The sequence below is a fragment of the Myxocyprinus asiaticus genome, chromosome 1, assembly GCF_019703515.2.
Source record: "Myxocyprinus asiaticus isolate MX2 ecotype Aquarium Trade chromosome 1, UBuf_Myxa_2, whole genome shotgun sequence".
Taxonomy (NCBI): Eukaryota; Metazoa; Chordata; class Actinopteri; order Cypriniformes; family Catostomidae; genus Myxocyprinus; species Myxocyprinus asiaticus.
The window spans coordinates 38,976,813-38,999,545 of NC_059344.1; the positions used below are offsets into that span (position 1 = coordinate 38,976,813).

A 22,733-nucleotide genomic window follows, 5' to 3' on the forward strand; every position below is an offset into this window, starting at 1 on the left:
CCGCTGAGCATTGCCTGCCGCAACAGTGCATCTGCTGTGGCATTGAGGCTGCCTGGGATATGAGTGGCCCGCAACGACCTCAGCTGCTGCTGACTCCAGAGGAGATGGCGGGAGAGTTGCGACATGTGACGAGAGCGTACGCCACCTTGGTGATTTATATATGCTACTGTCCCTGTGTTGTCGGACCGGACCAACACATGCTTGCCCTGGATCAATGGCAATAGCCTCCGCAGGATGAGTAGTACAGCCAACATCTCTAGGCAGTTGATGTGCCAACACAATCGCGGTCCTGACCAGGAACCAGCGACTGTGTGCCCGTTGCGAGGTACACTATCATTGAGACCGAGTCTAACTCTATGCCGAGAAAAGAGATGCTCTGAACCGGGGAGAGCTTGCTCTTTTCCCAGTTGACCCGAAGCCCTAGACGGCTGAGGTGCCTGAGCACCAAATCCCTGTGCATGCACAGCAACTCTCGAGAGTGTGCTAGAATCAGCCAGTCTTCGAGGTAGAGTATGCGGACACCTACTTCCCTTAACGAGGCAAGAGCTGCCTCTGCGAATTTCGTGAAGATGCGAGGGGACAGGGACAGGCCAAAGGGGAGGACCTTGTACTGATACACCTAGCCGTCGAAAGCAAACCGTAGGAAGGGTCTGTGTCGAGGTAGAACCGAGACGTGAACGTACGCGTCCTTCGGGTCTACCGCAGTGAACCAATCTTGATGCTGGATGCATGCCAGAATGTGTTTCTGCGTTAGCAGCTTGAATGGGAGTTTGTGTAAGGCCCGGTTCAGAACTCGCAACCCACCACCTTCCTTTGCTATGATGAAGTAAGGGCTGTAGAACCCTCTCGGCTGGAGGGACAGGCTCTATTGTGCCCTTGCGTAGAAGGGTCGCGATCTCCACACGCAGGGTGGCAGCATTCTCGCCCTGCACTGAAGTGAAGCAGACGCCGCTGAACCGGGGCGGGCGCCTGGCAAACTGAATCGCGTAGCCGAGTCGGATGGTCCTGGCCAGCCACCATGACGGGTTGAAAAGCATTAGCCACGCGTCCAAGCTCCGGGCGAGTGGCACTAAGGGACGATTGCGTCTGACGTACCTGGAGTGGGGCTTCGCGGCGGGGGGAGCAGGCAACGCCACGTCGAGGAGCGTTGCTTCGTTCTGAGGCGGCTGCGCTGAGGGGGACCTCAAAACACTTACCTTGCTCGCGTACCCGGCATAGGGTGGGATTAGCGACTGAGGAGGAGGGCCTCTTGGGCCGTCCTCGAGACTCATCACAACCGACTGGCCGTAGGTGTGGCGCGGCCGAGCGTGCAAAGGCGGGGGGGCCGCGTTCGTGGGGCCCTGGCTGCGAATGCTCAGTGTCTGGCGGCTGTGACAGCGGCGGCCGTGAACACTGATTATGTGACCCAAGGAGTGAGGAAACCACTCTTTTTTTGACAATTTGGGTATGGGTACGGCGAACAAAAAAGAAAAGGAAACAAAGGATTTACCTCCCGGCCCTCCAGTGGGGGATGGAGTGGTCTGGATACCAGCTCCGTAGCGGACGTCTCGCTCCCTGGGTCGTCCGTCTCAGGGGTGCTTAGGAGGCTTCCGGGTCCTCGTGCTGGCCCGAGAGACGGGGGGCATCAGCTTCCTGCGGGGGGCTCTACGCTGGGGCCGAGAGCTAGGCTCGGGCTGAGGCGGAGCCGCCTGGGCTGTCGCCGCCGCAGGGGGACGCTAGATGTGCTGGATGGCCTCCGTCTGCTTCTTCACCGCCGAGAACTGCTGGGCGAAGTCCTCAACGGTGTCGCCAAAAAGTCCAATCTGGGAGATGGGCGCGTGTCTGCGTCCCTCATCTCGACCAGATTCAGCCACAGGTGGCGCTCCTGGACCACCAAGGTGGACATCACCTGCCCGAGTGCTCGCGCCGTGACCTTCGTCGCCCGGATGGCGAGGTAGGTCGCTGAACGCAGCTCCTGCAGCACATCGCGATCAGGAATACCCATGTGCAGTTCTTTTAGTGCTTTGGCCTGGTGTACCTGCAGGAGGGCCATGGCATGCAGGGTGGAGGTGGCCTGTCCAGCGGCACTATAGGCTTTAGCTGCCAGAGACGACGTAGTCCTACAGGCTCTGGAGGGGAGTGCCGGACGATCCCACCAGGTGGCGCCGTTTTGCGGGCACAGGTGCATCGCAACCACCTGATCTACCTGAGGGACCTCCGTGTACCCGTGGACCGCCCCGCCTTCGAGGGTAGTGAGAGCAGATGAACCTGGAAGTCTGTTTTGGGCAGCGAAAGGTGCCCTCCACGACCTCGTGAGTTCATCATGCACCTCAGGGAAGAAAGGAACCGGGGGGGGGGGGGCATGGCCCTGAGCGGCGCCCCGAACCCAGGAACCAATCATCAAGCCGCGAGCGCTCAGGTGAGGCTGGAGGGTTCATCAACCCGATACTCGCGGCGGCCTGGGCAAGCATGGCGGTCAGCTCTGTGTCGGCCTCAGACTGGGTGGGCAGACCCAAAGGTGGCAGCCCAGTCGAGTCCTCGGCATCCGACATCGTCAGTGCGCTCTCCAATGCAGCAATCGAAGACTCATCCTGTTCGCGGGCCCCGAAAGAGACGTCAAGCCGGCCATGAGGCGGGCTGGCCTCATTTCGGAACCAGACGGGAGCAAACGAGCATGCTGGGGAACGGGAGGTCCGCGGGGAATTACCTGGCGAGACCGCGCCCATTGAACTCCCCAAATCGCCACCATCGCCAGCCGGGCTGGCCTCACACCCGTGGGAAGAAGGCACAGTGCGGGGGGCGGCTAGAGTGGCTTTCCCTCGGAAGAAGGAAAGCCGCGACCGCAACGTTGCCATGGTCATATCCTCGCAATGAGAACATGAACCATCCAGAAACGCTGCCTCAGTGTGATCGCTGCCCAGACACGTGAGGCAGCGCCCGTGGCCGCCGGAGGCAGAGAGATATCGACCGCATCCAGGAATCACACAAAGACGGAAAGGCATCTTTAAAAAGACGCGTCTTTAAAAAGATGTTCAACGTCAGTATGTGTGCTCTAATAGAGAAATATACTCTTTAGCAGGAATATACTCTCTTTTAGTGCTGTCGAAGCACCCAGGGGCAAAATCTGCACTCATCGTGCAGAAGGAGAGAAAGCCGCTGGAAATGCGCCGTATATCCAACAGCATATGTTTCTTAAGAGGTGAATGGAACAGCAGTAGTAATCAGCTCGCTGACAGTACAACCGCTCAGCTCCGAAGAAAAAATCTGAATGAATGCTGCATTCCAGCTCCCTTTTATACCCGTATGTCTGGGGGAGTGGCATGCAAATTCCACTCGCCAATTCTCATTGGCCTTTTCTCAAAGATCTGAGGTGATCGGGGCTCTCAAGAGCGACCCCTAGTGTCACTACATCGACACAATGTCGAGTGAGTGACAGAAGGGGAGCTATAACAACTCTTATAAACACCAGTTATTTTACAGCAGATATCTGAGTGTCTCTGTGTTAATTCTGCTGAGGATGTAAGATCACCTTTGAGTTGCTCTCACCTCCTGCTGATGTGTGAATTGGATTTTGTTCTGGTGACAGAACCATTCCTCCAGTCTTCCACCTCTCTATCTTTTTCTCTTTTATTTTCTCCCCCCTTTTTTTCTTTCTATTGTGACCTCTACCTCACCCTGGTCCACAGTCCCCAAATAAATGCATCTGCCTCAGGATCAGGACCATTGTTTTTTAAACATTGCCATCCTATTCACCTTATACATCACACCAGTGTTACATATAGTAATCATGAACAGATAAACAGTCATGTTCTTAATACTGAGTTGTTCAAATAGCAGATATGTTGGTTTTTTATTTTTCCCTTTGATTTGTCTTTTTATTATTAGTAGTAGTAGTATTTATTTATTTATTTATTTGCTTAAAGGAATAGTTCACCCAAAAATTGTAATTTACTCACATTCATGTCTTTCCAAATCCACGACTTTTTATTCTTTTTTTTTTTAGGATGAATATCCTAATTAGTATTTTCAATACAATGGCAGTTGAAATGCATCATGTAAACCTCAACACATTTTGAAGAGTGGCAGCATGTGTATTTTAAGTCTAGGCCTTCAGTGTGATTCATGCCATTAAGAAACGTCCTGGTTACTTGCGTAACCTCCGTTCCCTGATGGAGGAAACGAGACATTGTGTCGATGTAGTGACACTAGGGGTCACTCTTGGGAGTCCTAAACACCTCTGGTCTTTGATAAAAGGCCAATGAAAATTGGCAAGTGGTATTTGCATACCACTCCCCCGAACATACGGGTATAAAAGAGCTGGTATGCAACCACTCATTCAGGTTTTGTGCTGAGGAGCCGAAACAAGGTCCCGGTCATTTCAGCATGTAGTCCAGCGTTGTGGCAGGAGGGACACAACGTCTCGTTCCCTCCATCAGGGAACGGAGGTTACGCAAGTAACCAGGACGTTCCCTATCTGTCACTCACTTGACATTGTGTCAATGTAGTGACACTAGGGGTCCCTATACGAAACGCCACAACTGGCTGAACTGTGTTACGTGAACTGGCGGTGTGTGACGGGCAGACCACTGTGTGCCTCGTAGCCAGCGCACCAGGCCGACACGTAACCTCCCCCAATGCTGTTATGAGTGTCGGCCCAGTCGTGGCCTCTTATCCTCTCTTTTTTTTCCTCTCCCCCAAAAAAAGAGTGAAATTTGTTAACCGACTGGGGCCACCAGGTCTACGTCAGGGGGGTGTCCCTCCCAAGGGAAGACACCGCAGAGACCACACCCTGCCCAGAGGGGTATTTTGAGTGTGAATACGTCACATGGTCTTGCCGAGCTTTGTCGGAAGTATGTCATGTGGAGAAGTCCCATGGTAGGTGCTACCCTACAGGGCAGGAGTTTCTACAAACATGGTGACTGGGGCAGAGGGCCTCTGCCCAAGGAAGACGCAGTTTACCAACAGGGAAATGAATTAGCAGAAGATATACGTCGCATGGGGTTACCTATTTGGAACCAAAACATGCGGAGGACCTACCCCAGTACAGGGCTTAGTTAGCACATGTACTGAGCCAGCAACGGGTTTCTCCACAAACTCGTCTGCCACAGGGCTCGGAGGAAGTCATCCAGGGAACACAGTTTGTGAACACTACTGAGAGTCAATAGCACACGTCTTCAGCTCAGGGGAGGTGAAAGGCACTATGCACAAGCGATACACCCAGTCAGCTGTCCCGGACTTATCTGCTTGTGCCTGCCACTACATGGGATGAAACCGGTTCCACCCGGAGATTGTAGAACCTCACAAAGGTGTTGGGTGTTGCCCAGCCCACTGCTCTTCAAATGTCTATTAGAGAGGTGCCACTGGTCAAGGCCCAGGAGGCCGCCACACTCCTGGTAGAATGGGCTCGTAGCCCTGCCGGGGGCGGCACGTCCTGAGCGTGATATGCCATTGCTATGGCGTCAATGAGCCAGTGGGCGATCCTCTGCTTGGAGACAGCGCTTCCTTCCTGCTGACCAGTAAAGCAGACAAAGAGCTGCTCAGAGACTCTAAAGCTCTGTGTGCAATCCAAATAGATGCGTAAAGTGTGCACCGGACACAGCAATGTCAGGCCTGGGTCTGCCTCCTCCTGGGGCAGCGCTTGCAGGTTCACCACCTGATCCCTAAAAGGGGTCGTGGGAACCTTGGGCACATAGCCTGGTCGGGGTCTCAGGATCACGTGAGAGTAGCCCGGACCGAACTCCAGGCATGTTTTGCTGACAGAGAACACTTGCAGGTCTCCTTCCCTCTTGATGGAAGTGAGTGCAGTCAGGAGGGCAGTCTTCAAAGAGAGTGCCTTAAGCTCAGCTGACTTCAGGGGCTCAAAGGGGGCTCCCTGTAGACCCTGAAGAACTACAGAGAGGTCCCATGAGGGAATGAGGTGCGGTCTGAAGGGATTCAACCTCCTGGCGTATCTCAGGAACCTGATGATCAGGTCGTGCTTCCCTAAGGACTTACCGTCCACTTTGTCATTGGTGTGCCGCTATAGCAGCTACATACACCTTCAAGGTGGAGGGGGACAGCTGCCCTTCCCACCACTCCTGGAGGAAGGAAAGCACTGATCTGACTGCGCATCTCTGGGGGTCTTCGCGTTGGGAAAAACACCACTTAGCGAACAGACACCACTTCAAGGCATACAGGTGCCTCATAGAGGGGGCCCTAGCCTGAGTGATCGTGTCCACCACCGCGGGTGGTAGGCCACTTAAGTCTTCCGCATCCCATCCAGGGGCCAGACATGGAGATTCCAGAGGTCTGGTCGCGGGTGCCAGATGGTGCCACGCCCCTGAGAAAGAAGATCCTTCTTCAGGGGAATTTGCCGGGGGGGCTATCGCGAGGAGCGTGAGGTCCGAGAACCACATGTGGGTGGGCCAGTAGGGTGCTACCAGGATGACCTGCTCCTCGTCCTCCCTGACCTTGCACAGGATCTGTGCAAGTAGGCTCACTGGGGGAAACGCATATTTGTGAAGTCCAGGGGGCCAGCTGTGTGCCAGTGCGTCTATACTGAGAGGTGCCTCGGTCAGGGCGTACCAGAGCGGGCAGTGGGAGGATTCTTGGGAAGCGAACAGGTCTACCTGTGCCTGCCTGAATTGACTCCAAATCAGCTGGACCACCTGAGGGTGGAGTCTCCATTCTCCCCTGAGGTAACCTGTCGTGACAGCGCATCCGCTGCAGTGTTGAGGTCGCCCAGGATGTGAGTGGCTCGCAGCGACTTGAGGTGCTGCTGACTTCAGAGGAGGAGACGGCGGGCGAGTTATGACATACAACGGGAGCGTAAACCGCCTTGACGATTGATGTATGCCACCATTGCCGTGTTTTCTGTCCGAACTAACGCATGTTTGCCCTGGATCAACGGCCGAAACCAAACAGAATTGCCAACAACTCGAGGAAGTTGATGTGCCAACGCAGCCGTGGGCCTGTCCAGGAGCCGGCAGCTGCGTGCCCGTTGCATACAGTGCCCCAGCCCGTTTTGGAGGCGTCTGTCGTAACCACGACGTGCCTGGAGACCTGCTTTAGGGGAACGCCTGCCCGTAGAAATGTGAAGTCGGTTCAAGGGCAAAAGTGGCGGTGACAGACCGGCGTGATGGCCACGCGATGTGTCCCGCGGCACCATGCCCATCTCGGGACTCGAGTCTGGAGCCAGTGCTGAAGCGGTCTCATATGCATCAACCCAAGCAGAGTGGCCACCGCTGAGGATGCCATATGCCCCAGGAGCCTCTGAAACAGTTTCAGTGGAACCGCTGTCTTCTGTCTGAATGCCTTCAAACAGGTTAGCACCGACTGTGCATGCTCATTCGTGAGGCGTGCCGTCATCGAGACTGAGTCCAACTCCAAGCCGAGTAAAGAGATGCTCTGAACTGGGAGGAGCTTGCTCTTTCCCCAGTTGACCCAAAGCCCTAGTCAGCTGAGGTGCGAGAGCACCAGGTCCCTGTGTGCACACAACACATCCCGAAAGTGAGCTAGGATTAGCCAATCGTCGAGATAGTTGAGGATGCGAATGCCCACTTCCCTTAACGGGGCAAGGCTGCCTCTGCGAACTTCGTGAAGATGTGAGGGGACAAGGACAGGCCTAAAGGGAGGATCTTGTACTGATACGCCCGACCCTCGAATGCAAACTGCAGGAAGGGTCTGTGTTAAGGTAGAATGTGGAATTACGCGTCCTTCAGGTCTACCGCCGCGAACCAATCTTGATGCCGGACACTCGCTAGAATGCATTTTTGCATCAGCGTCTTGAACGGGAGCCTGTGTAAAGCCCGGTTCAGTACTCGCAGGTCCAAGATTGTCTGCAACCCACCGCCTTTCTTCGGTGTAATGAAGTATGGGCTGTAAAACTCAGCTGGAGAGACAGGCTCTATCGCACCTTTCCGTAGGAGGGTAGCGATTTCCACGCGCAAGGTAGCAGCGTTCTCGCCCTTCACCGAGGTGAAGTGGATGCCACTGAACTTGGGCGGATGCCTGGCGAACTGAATCGCGTAGCCAAGTCGGATGGTCTGGACCAGCCATCGCGACGGGTTGGAAAGCGCAAGCCACGTGTCCAAGCTCCGGGCAAGGGGGACCAAGGGGACAATCTCGTCGGGCATACCGGCGGGTAGGGCTTCGCGGCGGGGCAGAGTCTGAGGTGCCACGCCGTGTCGTGGCTGTGCTGAGTTCAGGGACATCGAAGCACTTACCTGGCTCCTTGTCATCACCCCCAGAACAGCCTGGGACGGGGGAGGAAGAGGCCTGTCCTCGTGACCCCATGGAGACCATTGGGGGCGGATTTGTGCCACAGCTGGGCGCACAGGGGCGAGGAGACTGCCGCTGGAGCGCCAATCCTGCCAAAGATGGTGGCCGTGATGACGGCTGTGCGCACCAGGTATGTGACCCAGGGAACAAGGAAACCGCTCTTTTACTGAACTTTTGGGTACCACAGCCACTTGGGTATGCAGCAAAATTAAATGAAAAAGTAACAAAAGATTCTCCTCCCAGCCCTACACCGGGGAATGGAGTGGTCTGCTTACCAGCTCCAGAGCAGCGGGTTTCGTCGTCCCTGGGTCACCCATCTCAGTGGCGCATTGAAGCCTTACGCGGGTTCTTGGCGGCCGGCCGTGAGATGGGTGGCGTCTGCTTCCTGCGGTGGGCTCCACACCGGGGCCGAATAGCCCTTGGCCGCCCCACCATCGAGGGTAGTGAGGGTGGGAGAGCTGAAGGATTGGGACCGGGCAGTAATAGGTGCCTCCCACAACCTTGTCAGCTCCTCGTGCACTTCCGGGAAGAAAGGAACTGGGGCGGGGCATGGCTGTGAGCGGCGCCGCGAGCCCAGGAACCAATCATCGAGCCGCGAGGGTTCAGGGGAGAGCGGAGGGTTCCACTCTAGCCCGATGCTCGCGGCTGCCCGGGAAAGCATGTCTGTCATCTCCGCGTCAGCCTGTGACTGGGCAACCGTACCCGAGGGAGGTAGCCCAGCTGAGGCTTCCGCGTCCGACTGGACGAGCCCGCTCTCTGATGCTGCGCTCGAGAGCTTATCACCTTCACGGGCTCCAAACAAGAGGTCGAACTCGCCATGAGGCGAGCCGGCGGACTCATCCGGAAGCCCGATCGGGGAAGACAAGCGTGCTGGGGAATGGGAGGTCCATGGGGGGATACCCGGCGGAGGTGGTCCCATTGGGGTCCTCAAATCGCCCCCAGTGCTAGCCACACTGGCCTCATACCCATAGGTAGAAGGACCGAGGCAGGGAGTCACTGGGGTGGCTTGCTTTCTCACAAAGGCATGCCGCGACCGCAGCATTGCCATGGTCTTGTTCTTGCAATGAGTACATGATCAATCCATCAGAATTCACCACTGATTTTGAATATATTTAAAAATAAAATAAAAAATAACTTCCAGTGAAATTTTTTACAGTGAAATATTATACTTCACAGGATTCTCTGCTAGAATAGATGAATAAGGAGTACAGCTAGGATCCAATCCCCCCCGCCTACCCCCCGTTTGGCTCAGTCACAAGTGCCATTTGTACGAAATGCCATCATACATTTGCACAACATACATGTATCTGGATCTCCAATTCAAATGCTGCAAACATATTCAGATCCAATGCATTGCCTTCAATGTGTCTGTGAGCAATTGTTTAAGCAAAAGCTGACACGGTAGACCAGTAGATGTTCTGGCTTATTTGGTGCGATAGGCGAGATCTGACGTGGCGCCACCCTTACTCCACCACCCGAAAATAAAGACACAGCTAAATTAGGGATTTAACGATGTTGACAAAATTTTTTATTACCGAACTACAGTATGTACAGACATTTGAGCACACAAAATGCATTAAATGAAGTTATTCCATGGGTATGTTGAAAGCTTGATTTTGATTGGCTGACAAGCATTCTAATGTGTGCAATTATTTTCCAGTAAACACATGGCTATGAAGTAGTTCCAGGTCTTGATAGCATAACGGTTTCATATCACTTTGCCAAATTACTTCAATTATTTCAAAGAGCAGGACAGGCTACCACAGCAAATTAACCATATACAGGTGCATCTCAATAAATTAGAATGTCGTGGAAAAGTTCATTTATTTCAGTAATTCAACTCAAATTATAAAACTCGTGTATTAAATAAATTCAATGCACACAGACTGAAGTAGTTTAAGTCTTTGGTTCTTTTAATTGTGATGATTTTGGCTCACATTTAACAAAAACCCACCAATTCACTATCTCAAAAAATTAGAATATGGTGACATGCCAATCAGCTAATCAACTCAAAACACCTGCAAAGGTTTCCTGAGCCTTCAAAAAGGTCTCTCAGTTTGGTTCACTAGGCTACACAATCATGGGGAAGACTGCTGATCTGACAGTTGTCCAGAAGACAATCATTGACACCCTTCACAAGGAGGGTAAGCCACAAACATTCATTGCCAAAGAAGCTGGCTGTTCATAGAGTGCTGTATCCAAGCATGTTAACAGAAAGTTGAGTGGAAGGAAAAAGTGTGGAAGAAAAAGATGCACAACCAACCGAGAGAACCGCAGCCTTATGAGGATTGTCAAGCAAAATCGATTCAAGAATTTGGGTGAACTTCACAAGGAATGGACTGAAACTGGGGTCAAGGCATCAAGAGCCACCACACACAGACGTGTCAAGGAATTTGGCTACAGTTGTTGTATTCCTCTTGTTATGCCACTCCTGGCATCTTACCTGGGCTAAGGAGAAGAAGAACTGGACTGTTGCCCAGTGGTCCAAAGTCCTCTTTTCAGATGAGAGCAAGTTTTGTATTTCATTTGGAAACCAAGGTCCTAGAGTCTGGAGGAAGGGTGGAGAAGCTCATAGCCCAAGTTGCTTGAAGTCCAGTGTTAAGTTTCCACAGTCTGTGATGATTTGGGGTGCAGTGTCATCTGCTGGTGTTGGTCCATTGTGTTTTTTGAAAACCAAAGTCACTGCACCCGTTTACCAAGAAATTTTGGAGCACTTCATGCTTCCTTCTGCTGACCAGCTTTTTAAAGATGCTGATTTCATTTTCCAGCAGGATTTGGCACCTGCCCACACTGCCAAAAGCACCAAAAGTTGGTTAAATGACCATGGTGTTGGTGTGCTTGACTGGCCAGCAAACTCACCAGACCTGAACCCCATAAAGAATCTATGGGGTATTGTCAAGAGGAAAATGAGAAACAAGAGACCAAAAAATGCAGATGAGCTGAAGGCCACTGTCAAAGAAACCTGGGCTTCCATACCACCTCAGCAGTGCCACAAACTGATCACCTCCATGCCACGCCGAATTGAGGCAGTAATTAAAGCAAAAGGAGCCTCTACCAAGTATTGAGTACATATACAGTAAATGAACATAATTTCCAGAAGGCCAACAATTCACTATAAATGTTTTTTTTTATTGGTCTTATGATGTATTCTAATTTTTTGAGATAGTGAATTGGTGGGTTTTTGTTAAATGTGAGCCAAAATCATCACAATTAAAAGGACCAAAGACTTAAACTACTTCAGTCTGTGTGCATTGAATTTATTTAATACACGAGTTTCACAATTTGAGTTGAATTACTGAAATAAATGAACTTTTCCACGACATTCTAATTTATTGAGATGCACCTGTAAATTAAAGACATTTGTTAAGTAAATCAGATAAGAACAGCAAACAATATCTATAATATCCAAAATTTATTTCAGTTTCTGTTGAAAAGTGACCTCTCTCTTTTACTCTCGTCTCACACACAATGACACACACACACACATAGAGACTCGAGTTGTGACCAACACACAGAGCCTTGATGTAAATGCCCCCCTGCGACTTGATCAATACAACAGTTTCTATATTATGCAAAATAACTTTTAATATCTGTGGAAAGCACCCTCGCGCTCTCCCTCTCCCTCCCTCTCCAGACTGATCTCACAGTGAGATCGGAAAGTGTAGGTCGACTTTTCTATATCTAAAATCGCTGTATACTTAACGAAATTTGGAACACTGCCACATGTGGCCAAAGCAGTAAGTGTTCTTGGGCGTATGGTCACATGGGAGCACCATTTTATGGGTGTAATGTCTTTGAAACAAATTGTTTTCTGCTGTACAGGCACATATGAGGAATGCCTGTTTTATAAAGTCTACAACCCAACCCAAATCTATACCTAACCTTAACCATTAGTGTATGAAAAATTTAATGTTAGATGTGAAAATGCAACATCCGTAGCATGGCTGTCACTGATTATGCGATCGCGATTACTCCCTGGTCACAATAGGATTCGATCCACGGTGTTTCCCGCTGACGTGACGCGTATCCAAATGCGACATGCTTCTGGGTGCACCATAGGGGAAAGCAATTGAGCTAGAGCCATTGCAGACATGTCTGTGAGGACATGATGGTGGTCCATGAGTTGGCATAATTTCGCTGATCCTAGTGTATCAGAACTATCGGAAACCGACCTCCCGTGTATCATGTTGCCCTCTCACACACACATGTTGGTGCGGCTATCCTTATGAGGACTTTCCATAGACATAATGATTTTTATACTGTATGAACTATAGATTCTATTCCCTAACCCTACCCCTAAACCTAACCCTCACAAAAAACTTTCTGAATTTTTATATTTTCAATAAAACATCGTTTAGTATGTTTTTTAAGTGATTTGAATTATGGGGACATTAGAAATGTCCTCATAAACCACATTTATAGCATAATACCCTTGTAATTACCAGTTTGTTCCAGTGAATTCAATGGTCCATCATCAATTATTCCTTGCATAACCAGACAATAAATATAGAAATAAAGTAACATATGTTCATAATGTAACAATATAAGTTATATTATAGGCTGTCTATATCACCTATGCCATGATCCGCCACTGCATGAGACGAAAGTGTCATAGAAGTGACACGAAATGACATGGTTTCTTCAGAAATTGTTTTAGGACACTATTGGTTAGGTTTAGGTGTTGGTTTAGGGTAAGGATGTCTCCTTTTTTGTCTACATCTCAGTTGATTTTAGATCGCTGTTGGTTAGGTTTAGGTTAACTTTTTAGGTTAGGGAGGTATGTTTTTCTCATTCACCTTAAAAACCTTGTCTGATTATGACACCATTTCACTTATTTTTGTTGCCCCCCTCTGGACATTTAACTAGGGAACTGAAGCAAAACGTGTCATAACGCACTTAATTTCATTTTGCAAAAATGTCACGTTACAACATTACACATCACGTAATGTTCTTGAGATCAAACTGCCATTAGGACCTGTTAAGTGAATGGGTTGATCCACTAAACATTCTAAACTCCAACATTTTACATTTTTACTTACATTTAACACCTTCATTTACATATATGTAGGGTTTTACTGGTTGTTGAGATCAGTGTTACTATCAGAAATAATTAATAATTATTTCTGTAGTTATTAATCAATATTTAAATTAATTAATTGGATCTAACTCATTAAAACCTCATATGGGACTCCAATAAATGTAGTGTGCTACGTTTAGGAGCAAGTTTGGTTATTAGCAATAATTAATAATTATCAAAGATAATTATTAATGATTAAAATCAATAGAACATTGATGAGAATCAATGTTAGCTTTTTTAAATCCTTTAAATCAACAGTTATCAAAGATAATCGTTAATTGTTAACGTCGATGAAACATTAATTAAAATTAACACTAGCTTGTTGATCATTCAAATTCAATCAAAGATAATTATCAATTATCAAAAATCAATAGAATATTAATAAGGATTAACATTGACAGGGCACCACCCTGGAATCAGGGACTAATAACCGAATATTAAAACAGTCTCAATATTAGATTGTTTTCTTAGGAAAATCGACATCCGAAGAATATCGATTTTCAGGAAAAAAAACAATGAATGAAGGTTTGAATCCGAGCACTGACATCCCGTCAGCATGACACAGGTGTATGCAAAACAAACCAAAACACTTCTCTTTATAATATAAACAAAAGTTTATTTATGCAGTAATATCAATTAATAATTAATACAATGCGGTCAATAAACTTCCAACTTACAACCACAAACTAAACAGTGATATGATTAGATATGGAAATAAAAAGAATCCTATAACATATAAGGTGTGTGTGTATCAGAGTGTGTGTGTGTGTCAGTGTGGTTAGTGAGAGAGAGAGAGAGAGAGATTATTAAGTGACAGCCCGAAAGCTGATTTCGCGATAGCTGGAGATAAAGCAGCCGTGTTCATCACTCAAAGACGCGGTTTTACGAGCGGGGCTCGTAAAAGTTCTGTGTTATTTGACTCTAATGGATGAACTCAGTTGCTGTCTCACCCGCGATGGCATCAATCCAATCCAATTTGGTTGGACCACAATACAGCAAAACAAATTCGTGATAATTAATACCCTGAGTATTAATAATGAGCGGACATGGCGGTCCGTAAACTGTACAAGCAAAAACCTTGAAACACAAGAATAACACGCTATAATATTCTATCTCTGCCCAGACGTAACCTCTTACTTGAATCGCATGAGGACACAGGTAGAATGTGTTTTCCTCCGTCCTTTAACTTTGACCCGGTTCCTTGAGGCTCGGGTGATGACGAGAGGTCGTTTCCTCGTGCTGTCGGCGGCCGGTACGGCTGTTGATTCTCGGCGGGCTGGCGGAGAACTCAGAAATGTCGACTTGATTGAAGGTGGAAGAGAAATCTTTAATCTCTTCACTTCTGTAGGCCAATGGATGAAGATGCGAATTGCTCGGCGGTCTCCTTCGGATCCGTTAGAGTGTTCGGTTGAACACAGAGTAATCTCAACTCGTCCAGCGAGATGGAGATTGTATGGCTACAGTTTCAAGTCGGACATTACTTCCTTATGCCACGAGGTTGCACCGGAGAGCAGCAAAAAGCTACATCCGTATTCGGTGAACAAAGTCGCTGGAAGCAACTTTGGAAGCATTTCAGAATTATTTGAAGTCCTGATGATGTCATGTTTGAGGGACGTTCTGTGGTGTGCCTCATCCAATAGGAGTTGAGAGCTCGATCCTTTAGAGGGCAAGGCTTCATGGATCTGTAGTCTGTTTTGGACTCCCTTTGTTTGATTTTGGCGCGATTTTTATCAGTACAACATCTGACTTAGAAGGTGGGGGCTTGAGTTATGTTTTTATGACTGTTAGGCCTGCCTTTGTCTTCTATCTGAACACATGAGGCCCAACATATATATTGTTATATTTCCATTTCAATATTTTAATTACAATAAAAAAGACATTACTTTCATATATCAAATTTGATCAAAACATTATATTTCAGTAACAACAGTATTAAATGCAACACTGCATTTCTTACCAATTGTCTTAAATTTGTTTAATTTGTTGACAAGGATTCACATTACACTGACCTTTACATATCTATTGATTGTTACTGATCAGTATTTTGAAGACATCAAACAATAACCTGATGTTATCTATTTTTGGAAATAAAATTACCATTTAAAATAATATACCTACTGTATTTTCCGGTGTTTTATTTTATTTTCATCATCCTAAAGGTCCTGCAACTTATAGTCTAAAGCTACTTTTACATGATATGTAGGCTGCTGCAATTGAAGTCAGCTGCTCTAACATGCTGTACACCAAAACACATGCTTACACACAAACATTAAAACATCAGTCATAGACAGTTGTGTTTTAAAGTAGCCTATTCAGAGTATTTTGCCTTTATAGAGTATTTCGCCTTTTTGCCTTTGCATTTTTTTCATGAAACATAAACAGAATATGAAAAACTGTTAATCTTCAGGGAGCACGTCTTCCCGGGTCCTGATGCCTACCGTATACAACTTCTGTCAGTGCGACTAATGCACAGATGCGACTTATCTGTTTTTTCTTTTTTTTTTTTTTTCAACAACGTGATTTTCAAATATTTTTTAAATGTTTCTACAGACCCCCTGCAAGTACACCATGGACCAATAGGGGTCCACGGACCCCCGGTTGAGAAACACTGATATAGACAAAACAATGGAATGGACTTTACTGCTGTTACAATAACATATTTCTTAAGGAAATATAAGATTATGTTCATGCCTTTATAACTGCAACAGTTTTGCTCATCATGGTCACTGCTTAATATTATTAATCTCTTCCTCTCCTTCTCTCCCCTATTTTGTTTTCTTCTCTTTGTCTGTTTCTCTCTACATCTTCTCTTTCTCTCCTCTCTGTCTCTTAGGGTTCTGGGTCCAGCAGTAACCTTTCGAGTGCGCCCCAATGCTCGTAACATCAGCACGGCCCAGCTAGCCAGAGTGGCAGGTACACACACACACACACCACTCGTTCTACTACTGCATTCTAGTTGCTATTCTGATCATCTCCTGACACATTGGGGAAGAATTCTCTCATAGTGTCACGACCTTGATTGCAGCATTAGTTATTTTCAAGGTTTAAGCCCCCTTTCTACACACAGCTCACAAAAACACACACTCTCTTATACATGGAGGAACAAGCAAAACAACAACTAAAAAGCCACAGAATTTGTAACTTTTATCAAACATGTCCTCTCAAGTCCAGGCAAGCTTTTGCATTATGAAATCATTGGTATGTCATAAGCACAGAGGTGTGTGCACTGTCTTAGTGAAAATGAGTGTGATCAAAGCATCCCCTGCTTTTCCTTTTTCAAGAGTTTACATTCAGTGTATTTTTCACTCGTTCCTCATCCTGATCGGCTCTAAATTAATATTCTTTTTTAATTGTCATGTGTTGGTGTTTATTTTGAATGTATGTGAAATCATAGGGAACATTGTTCTTGATCAGCCTTTCGTTGTAGATGATGTGTAAAATTGTTATACAGTATATTAGCCAACACAGCACTGTTCCAATCATGCCTTTTGATTATTCCTATTTTACATTATGGGTTTTATGTTTTTATTGTTTCTGGCAGCACCGCCACGATATTCAAGCTTGCAGTCAGGATTTGGGCAAATTTGGTTCATGAATTGAAACAGAATTGACCCCCACATCCCTGCTTCCCTTCTTAAATCAGTCATTTATTACACATGATTTCATATTTGATCTTTACAACAAATTCATATTTGATCTTCATGCACACAAAAAAAGGGTGAAAAATAAAAGAAGAAACAAAAAGAATCTGACATCATTAGGGTTGTTTTCCCTTGATCCATCATAATTACTTTCAGGGAAAACAGATTCATGCAAATCTGAATGGGCTTTATTTCAAAATGGAATTCTTTATATGAGCTGCAAGAGGGCAGACGGCTCTCTAATGCATATACAGGGGGGCATTTGCTTTACTCCACTCTAAAAACCTCATCTGACCATGTCAAACAAGGCCTCGACCCTTAACTCATAAAGTGTCTGTGCTACCTGATACATAAGACAAAAGATATGCAAGGAAAATATTTCATAGGAATCAAAGCAGAAATGACTGCGAGCCTGGACCTGAAATGCCTAAATATAATTTAAAAAAATACTAGGCACTCTGGTGATGTGACGAAACAACGTGGGTTGCTATTGGTGTTTTACTTATTGTTTTGTTTATTTACTGTTTATAGTTTATTTATCTCCTGCGACAAATCATTGTCACTACTGCTCATTGAAGTTATGACATATAGAGTCAACAAGCTAGTACAATGAAAATGTGTATTTTTCTTATTCGATTGCCTGTGTTTTGTCAGATTGTCATTTCAGTCTTGGTAGTGAAAGCATTTTTTAATTTCTGAGTGTGTATGTAAACAGTTGTCGTTCTTGTGGCTGGATGTTTGAGTCTTTGGACATCTGGTCCTTCTCTGATTCTGATTGGTGCCGTGTATGTGAGAGTATGCTAGTGCATGTTAAATGTTGCACATGAATGCCTCTTCATCTGTAGAAATGTCCTCCAATTTTGTCCAATTGCTGTGGCATTAGGTTTAGGGTTAGGGTTAGGGAATAGAATCTATAGTTTGTACGGTATAAAAATCATTATGTCTATGGAGAGTCCTCATAAGGATAGCCGCACCAACGTGTGTGTTTGTGTTTGTGTGTGTGTGTGTGTCTCCAGTCTCTCCTCCCTTTGAGAGTCTCTTGTATCATGTCGAGAGAGTTAATTGCTGGGCTCGTCAGACCCAAATGTCAGACAAAATGTTAAGTCAACATGATCAGCCACTCTCACACGACAGATAAATTATGAAAACCCTGGTGCCTGAATACCAATTTATTACTTTATTTAAGCAGAGAGGATCTCTCATCATGCTTTATTACTCCTGTATACACATCACTGATTGCACCTAATAATTTATTCCTCTTTTGTGCTTTTGACTTCAAACACTCCTCTAAGGTATTTTGGCAACTGCTTGTTATTTGCGATCAATGGAAATATGTTGGATCTCTTCTAAGCATTCGGGATTATATTTGGGTTGTTAATGTTGATCTACGTTCCATGTCCATACCTAGCTGCTATAAATCTAGTTTATCTTTTCAGTAGAACTGCTTTATGTATCTATTAAAACAACAACAACAAAAACTGACAAACAAAATTGCTCATTGAATTGCTCAATCCTCACTGCAATTTTTCTTTTAAATGATAGTAGAACCATTCTAATAAACAAGTTTATAGGAATTGATTTTGCTTCTTGCTAAATGTTGTGGAAAAACACTATGCCTGACTGACTGACTGAATTTTACTAAAAAGGAAAACAGAAAACACAGTGTATTTACTGTATCTTGATATTTATCAGTACATTTATGCAAATTAATAATATTTATTTTTTAGAGAATATGTATGTTTTTGAAAAGCATTTATTGATTAAAAATATTTGATGAGGAGTGTGTATGTAGCCTTCTAAATTCACTAGTGTAAAAAACATCCTACAGCGTGAAATCATTTCAGTGTGTTCACAACTGCAGTTAATGTAGTATTTGCAAACATATTATACCAAACATGCGTTACTAATTATGAATTAATTGTGCTAACCAGTCATATAGTCAGACATTACACTCTTTGAGTAATACTGTATATTAACTCTTAATTATTTATACAGTATATTAACTTTATCATGTAAAAAGTATTTGTAATCTTTGAGTAAATAATTGTTTAATCATTTATAAAGCATTTGTTCATACATTATTAATACATCAAAAGGCATATAAAATCCTTCATTTATAATTACAGTTTCAAATGATTTATTCAAAAAAGCGAGAACTATCTATACCATATAAATAATTCATTCATTCTCCCTAAAGTCTGGCCATGACAGAAATTCCTCAAAATTCCTTGCTTAAAGAAAACAGTTTGATAGAACACATCTGTACATGAGAAATGGCTAAAAATACATGTACAGGGTGGAATATATATGCCAAATATAGATGTGGTATATAATTAATTAATATGAAAATGCATGATAGTGATAAATCTATTATTAAGTAATGCATTGCAAATGAATTATGCCATGTAGCTATAATAAAGTGTTACCCTATTGCTATGATATAGTGTAACCCTTTGCCTGCGTGTCAGAACGGTTTGAGACACCTCATTTCTGTAACCATGGCTTCAAACATGTAACCATACATTTTCCTTGACAAAAACAAAACAAAAAAATCACTTCCTGCCAAGCTGTTTCCAGTGGAGGTATAGCAGTGTAGATGGGTAGGCTTATATCTTGTAGGGTCTATGTATACATGCAGGGATTTGGTATTGTAATGCAAAGCTCTGCTCAAGTCTTTCAAGCTGCTAGCAACACAGCAACTAACTGAAGGGTTTAATAGGGGGTCTGCGGTACATTCATTAGGATTGAGGAATTTGCTGTTGTACTCTATTAATCTGGAAAGAAAGCTTTGGACAAAAGACCTGGATATGGTAATCCCCGCCTCATCTCAAAACAAAAGATGAACCCCCTGCTTATTTGTGTGTGTGTGTGTGTGTGTGTGGGCAGGTTTATGTGGTTTATGAGGACATTTCTAGTGTCCGCATAATTCAAATCGCTTAAAAAACATACTAAACAGTGTTTTATTGAAAATGTAAAAATGTAGAAAGTTTTCTGTGAGGGGTAGGTTTAGGGGTAGGGTTAGGGGATAGAATCTATAGTTTGTACAGTATAAAAATCATTATGTCTATGGAGAGTTCTCATAATGATAGCTGCACCAACATAGAATAGCAAGAATAGCAACTAGATTGCAGTAGTGGAACGAGTGGTGTGTGTGTGTGTGTGTGTGTGTGTGTGTGTGTGTGTGTGTGTGTGTGTGTGTGTGTGAAAGAGAGAGAGAGATAGAAGGGGTATCTGGGTGTGTCAAGCTAATGGGTGGAGGTATGCCAATTCTTTGTCTGGCCCTTCATGTCTCTGGGGTCTGGACAGGTTAGGGCAGATGGAACATGGAATCCTGATGGTCACATCCCACAGGGAGAATAATCAGTGCCACAGTTAAGGCCTTCTACATCTGCTACCACACCAGAGAGAAATGGAGAAAGGGATAGCATAGGAGGAGCTAATGTAAAGAGATAAAAAAAAAAATGATTAAAGATACAAAGTGTGCCAGAAAGCAAAAATACACTGTAGGTTGGACAGGAGGAATAGGGATTGTGATTGTGCCTCAGTCTTAGTTCATGTCATAGGTCATGACCTAATAGTACAACAATAGCCGTGCCCCCACTTTAACACTGGACAGGGTGATGGTTTGTGACAGCCTAATTTATTCCACTCTTCATCTTCCTCCCCCTTGCCTCTCTGTTCATTCTGAGGAAGTTAAACCAAGCTGGTGTCTGTTTAAGAGTCTGGTTACTTCATCTGATTTGTACTCCCTTTGTCTCATGTAGTCTTTATTTTCCAATGGACATTTCTTCACATCCGTCCACATCTCTGACATCTCTGCTGTGTTTACTTCCTCACCCACTCATCTCTTTCTCTCTCTTTCTCTCTCTGTAATTGCAGTGGTGCGGTGCAGGGGCTGCTCGTCTGCGCTCCAGCTGGGCAGATTAGCATAGATCTCCCACGCAGACACAGTTGACCTTCACTCCACCAAACACATGTTAAAATGCCAGCCATAATTACCCTGGCCTCTCCAGCTGAAGTAATGGCTTACATATACCTGACTCATTCTTTGCCACCAATTGGATGTGAAATACGTGTGTGCTCGCATGTGTGTTTGTTCAATGAGATTATTGTGGATGTGTGTGCTGGACTGTATCATCATGCTGATTCTTTGAGTGTCTGTCAAGTCAAGTCATTTTTATTTGTATAGCGCCTTTCACAACACACATCGTTTCAAAGCAGCTTTACAGAAGATCATGCATTAACAGAAAATGAAACTGTAATATCTGTAATGTCTTAGAGTCATTGTGTAGTTTGATAAAATACGATTGTGAATTGTGTTTAAAAATAAGTAATTACATAATAATTGTATTTATAACGACTGTGGCAAGGAACACAAAACTCCATAAGATGTTGGTTAATGGAGAAAAATAACCTTGGGGGAAATCATACTCACTGTGGTGGGGCCAGTTCCCCTCTGGCTAACATTATGAATATAATGCCAATATTACTTATGTATAGTGCAAGTCATGGTTTAAAATTATTAAACTAAGTTACTTGTGTGAGTATTCAGCACAGGTTTAATAGTATTCTAATAGCAGAAGCCTTTAAGAAGAAGCCTTTTTATTTTTGTCACACATTATATATTTTGCACATATGCAGTGAAATTCTTTTTTTTTTCCACATAGCCCAGCTAAGCTGGGGTCCGAGTGCAGGGTCAGCCATGATACGGTGCCCCTGGAGCAGATAGGGTCAAGGGCCTTGCTCAAGGGCCCAACAGTGGCATCTTGGCAGTACTGGGTTTAAACCCCCAACCTTCTGGTCAGTAACCCAGAGCCTTAACCGCTTATCCACCACTGCCCTCAATAGTATTTAATAGTATAAGGATTTCTACTGACTACTAATTTATTCTGGTTTCTACTGACCAATTCAACTTTAGCTCTTTATTTAATTGCACAATTGTACAATACAGTAGTGTTGGGTTCGAGTCCACCTTAGTCGAGTCCGAGTCAAGTCTGAGTCTTTAAACAATTGAGTCCGAGTCGAGTCTGAGTCCAAAAGGGGCCGAGTCGGACTCAAGACCGAGTCTATAACAGGCCAGAGTCCAAGTCGAGTCCGAGCCTGAATTAATCTGTTCAAGAATCTGAATTAAAATTGTAACCTTAAACTCATCATCAATATTTTAAGCTTATTTTAACCTTCACGACTAAGAAAAACAATTTGTCAATATAAATGCAAAAAACAAATGATTAGTATCCTGCTGAACAAATTTCAAAGTGGTTTCAGAATGAAAGCATATGCTTTAGGTTTATGAAGACAAAACTGTCTATCAACACACTTCTTATTGCATTCTTTTGACATTTCAATTATTTGTTACTTTTCCCCTCCACTCAAACATACACCAAAGAATGTGAAAGCTGCGTAAGTCATTACAACAAGAGTTATTATTATTTCGAATTTTAATTTAGTTTTTATTTCTAATTCATTTTCAATTTGTCCATTCAATTCAGTTTAGTTTTATCTAAAATTATGGGTGAAATACATTTAATGTAATTAATTAAATACATTTAATAAATGGTAATATTAAAACATTTAATAATGCACATAAAATTAAATACAACAACATAAAATTAAAACAGAAAAGATCAGATACCATTAAAAAAATATGTATATACTGCAGTACTACACTTTTCAGTCCTCCTGCTGTGTCCAGGTGTAGCCTATTCCCTAAAGTCAAGATAACATTTTTGACAAACTCACCTTGGGCTGACTTTTATTTTCACATTATATTTAGTATG

At 44.9% G+C, this 22,733-nt stretch overlaps 1 protein-coding gene across 1 annotated transcript in view; it reads left to right on the top strand.

The window, feature by feature from the left end:
- The window catches only part of LOC127442826 (receptor-type tyrosine-protein phosphatase N2-like), a 280,031-nt gene that overhangs the window by 124,251 nt on the left and 133,047 nt on the right, over positions 1-22,733 (top strand). Inside the window, exon 11 of the mRNA XM_051701041.1 lies at positions 16,149-16,228. Within this exon, the coding sequence (XP_051557001.1) occupies positions 16,149-16,228 (80 nt within the window). The remainder of the gene's footprint in view (positions 1-16,148; positions 16,229-22,733) is intronic.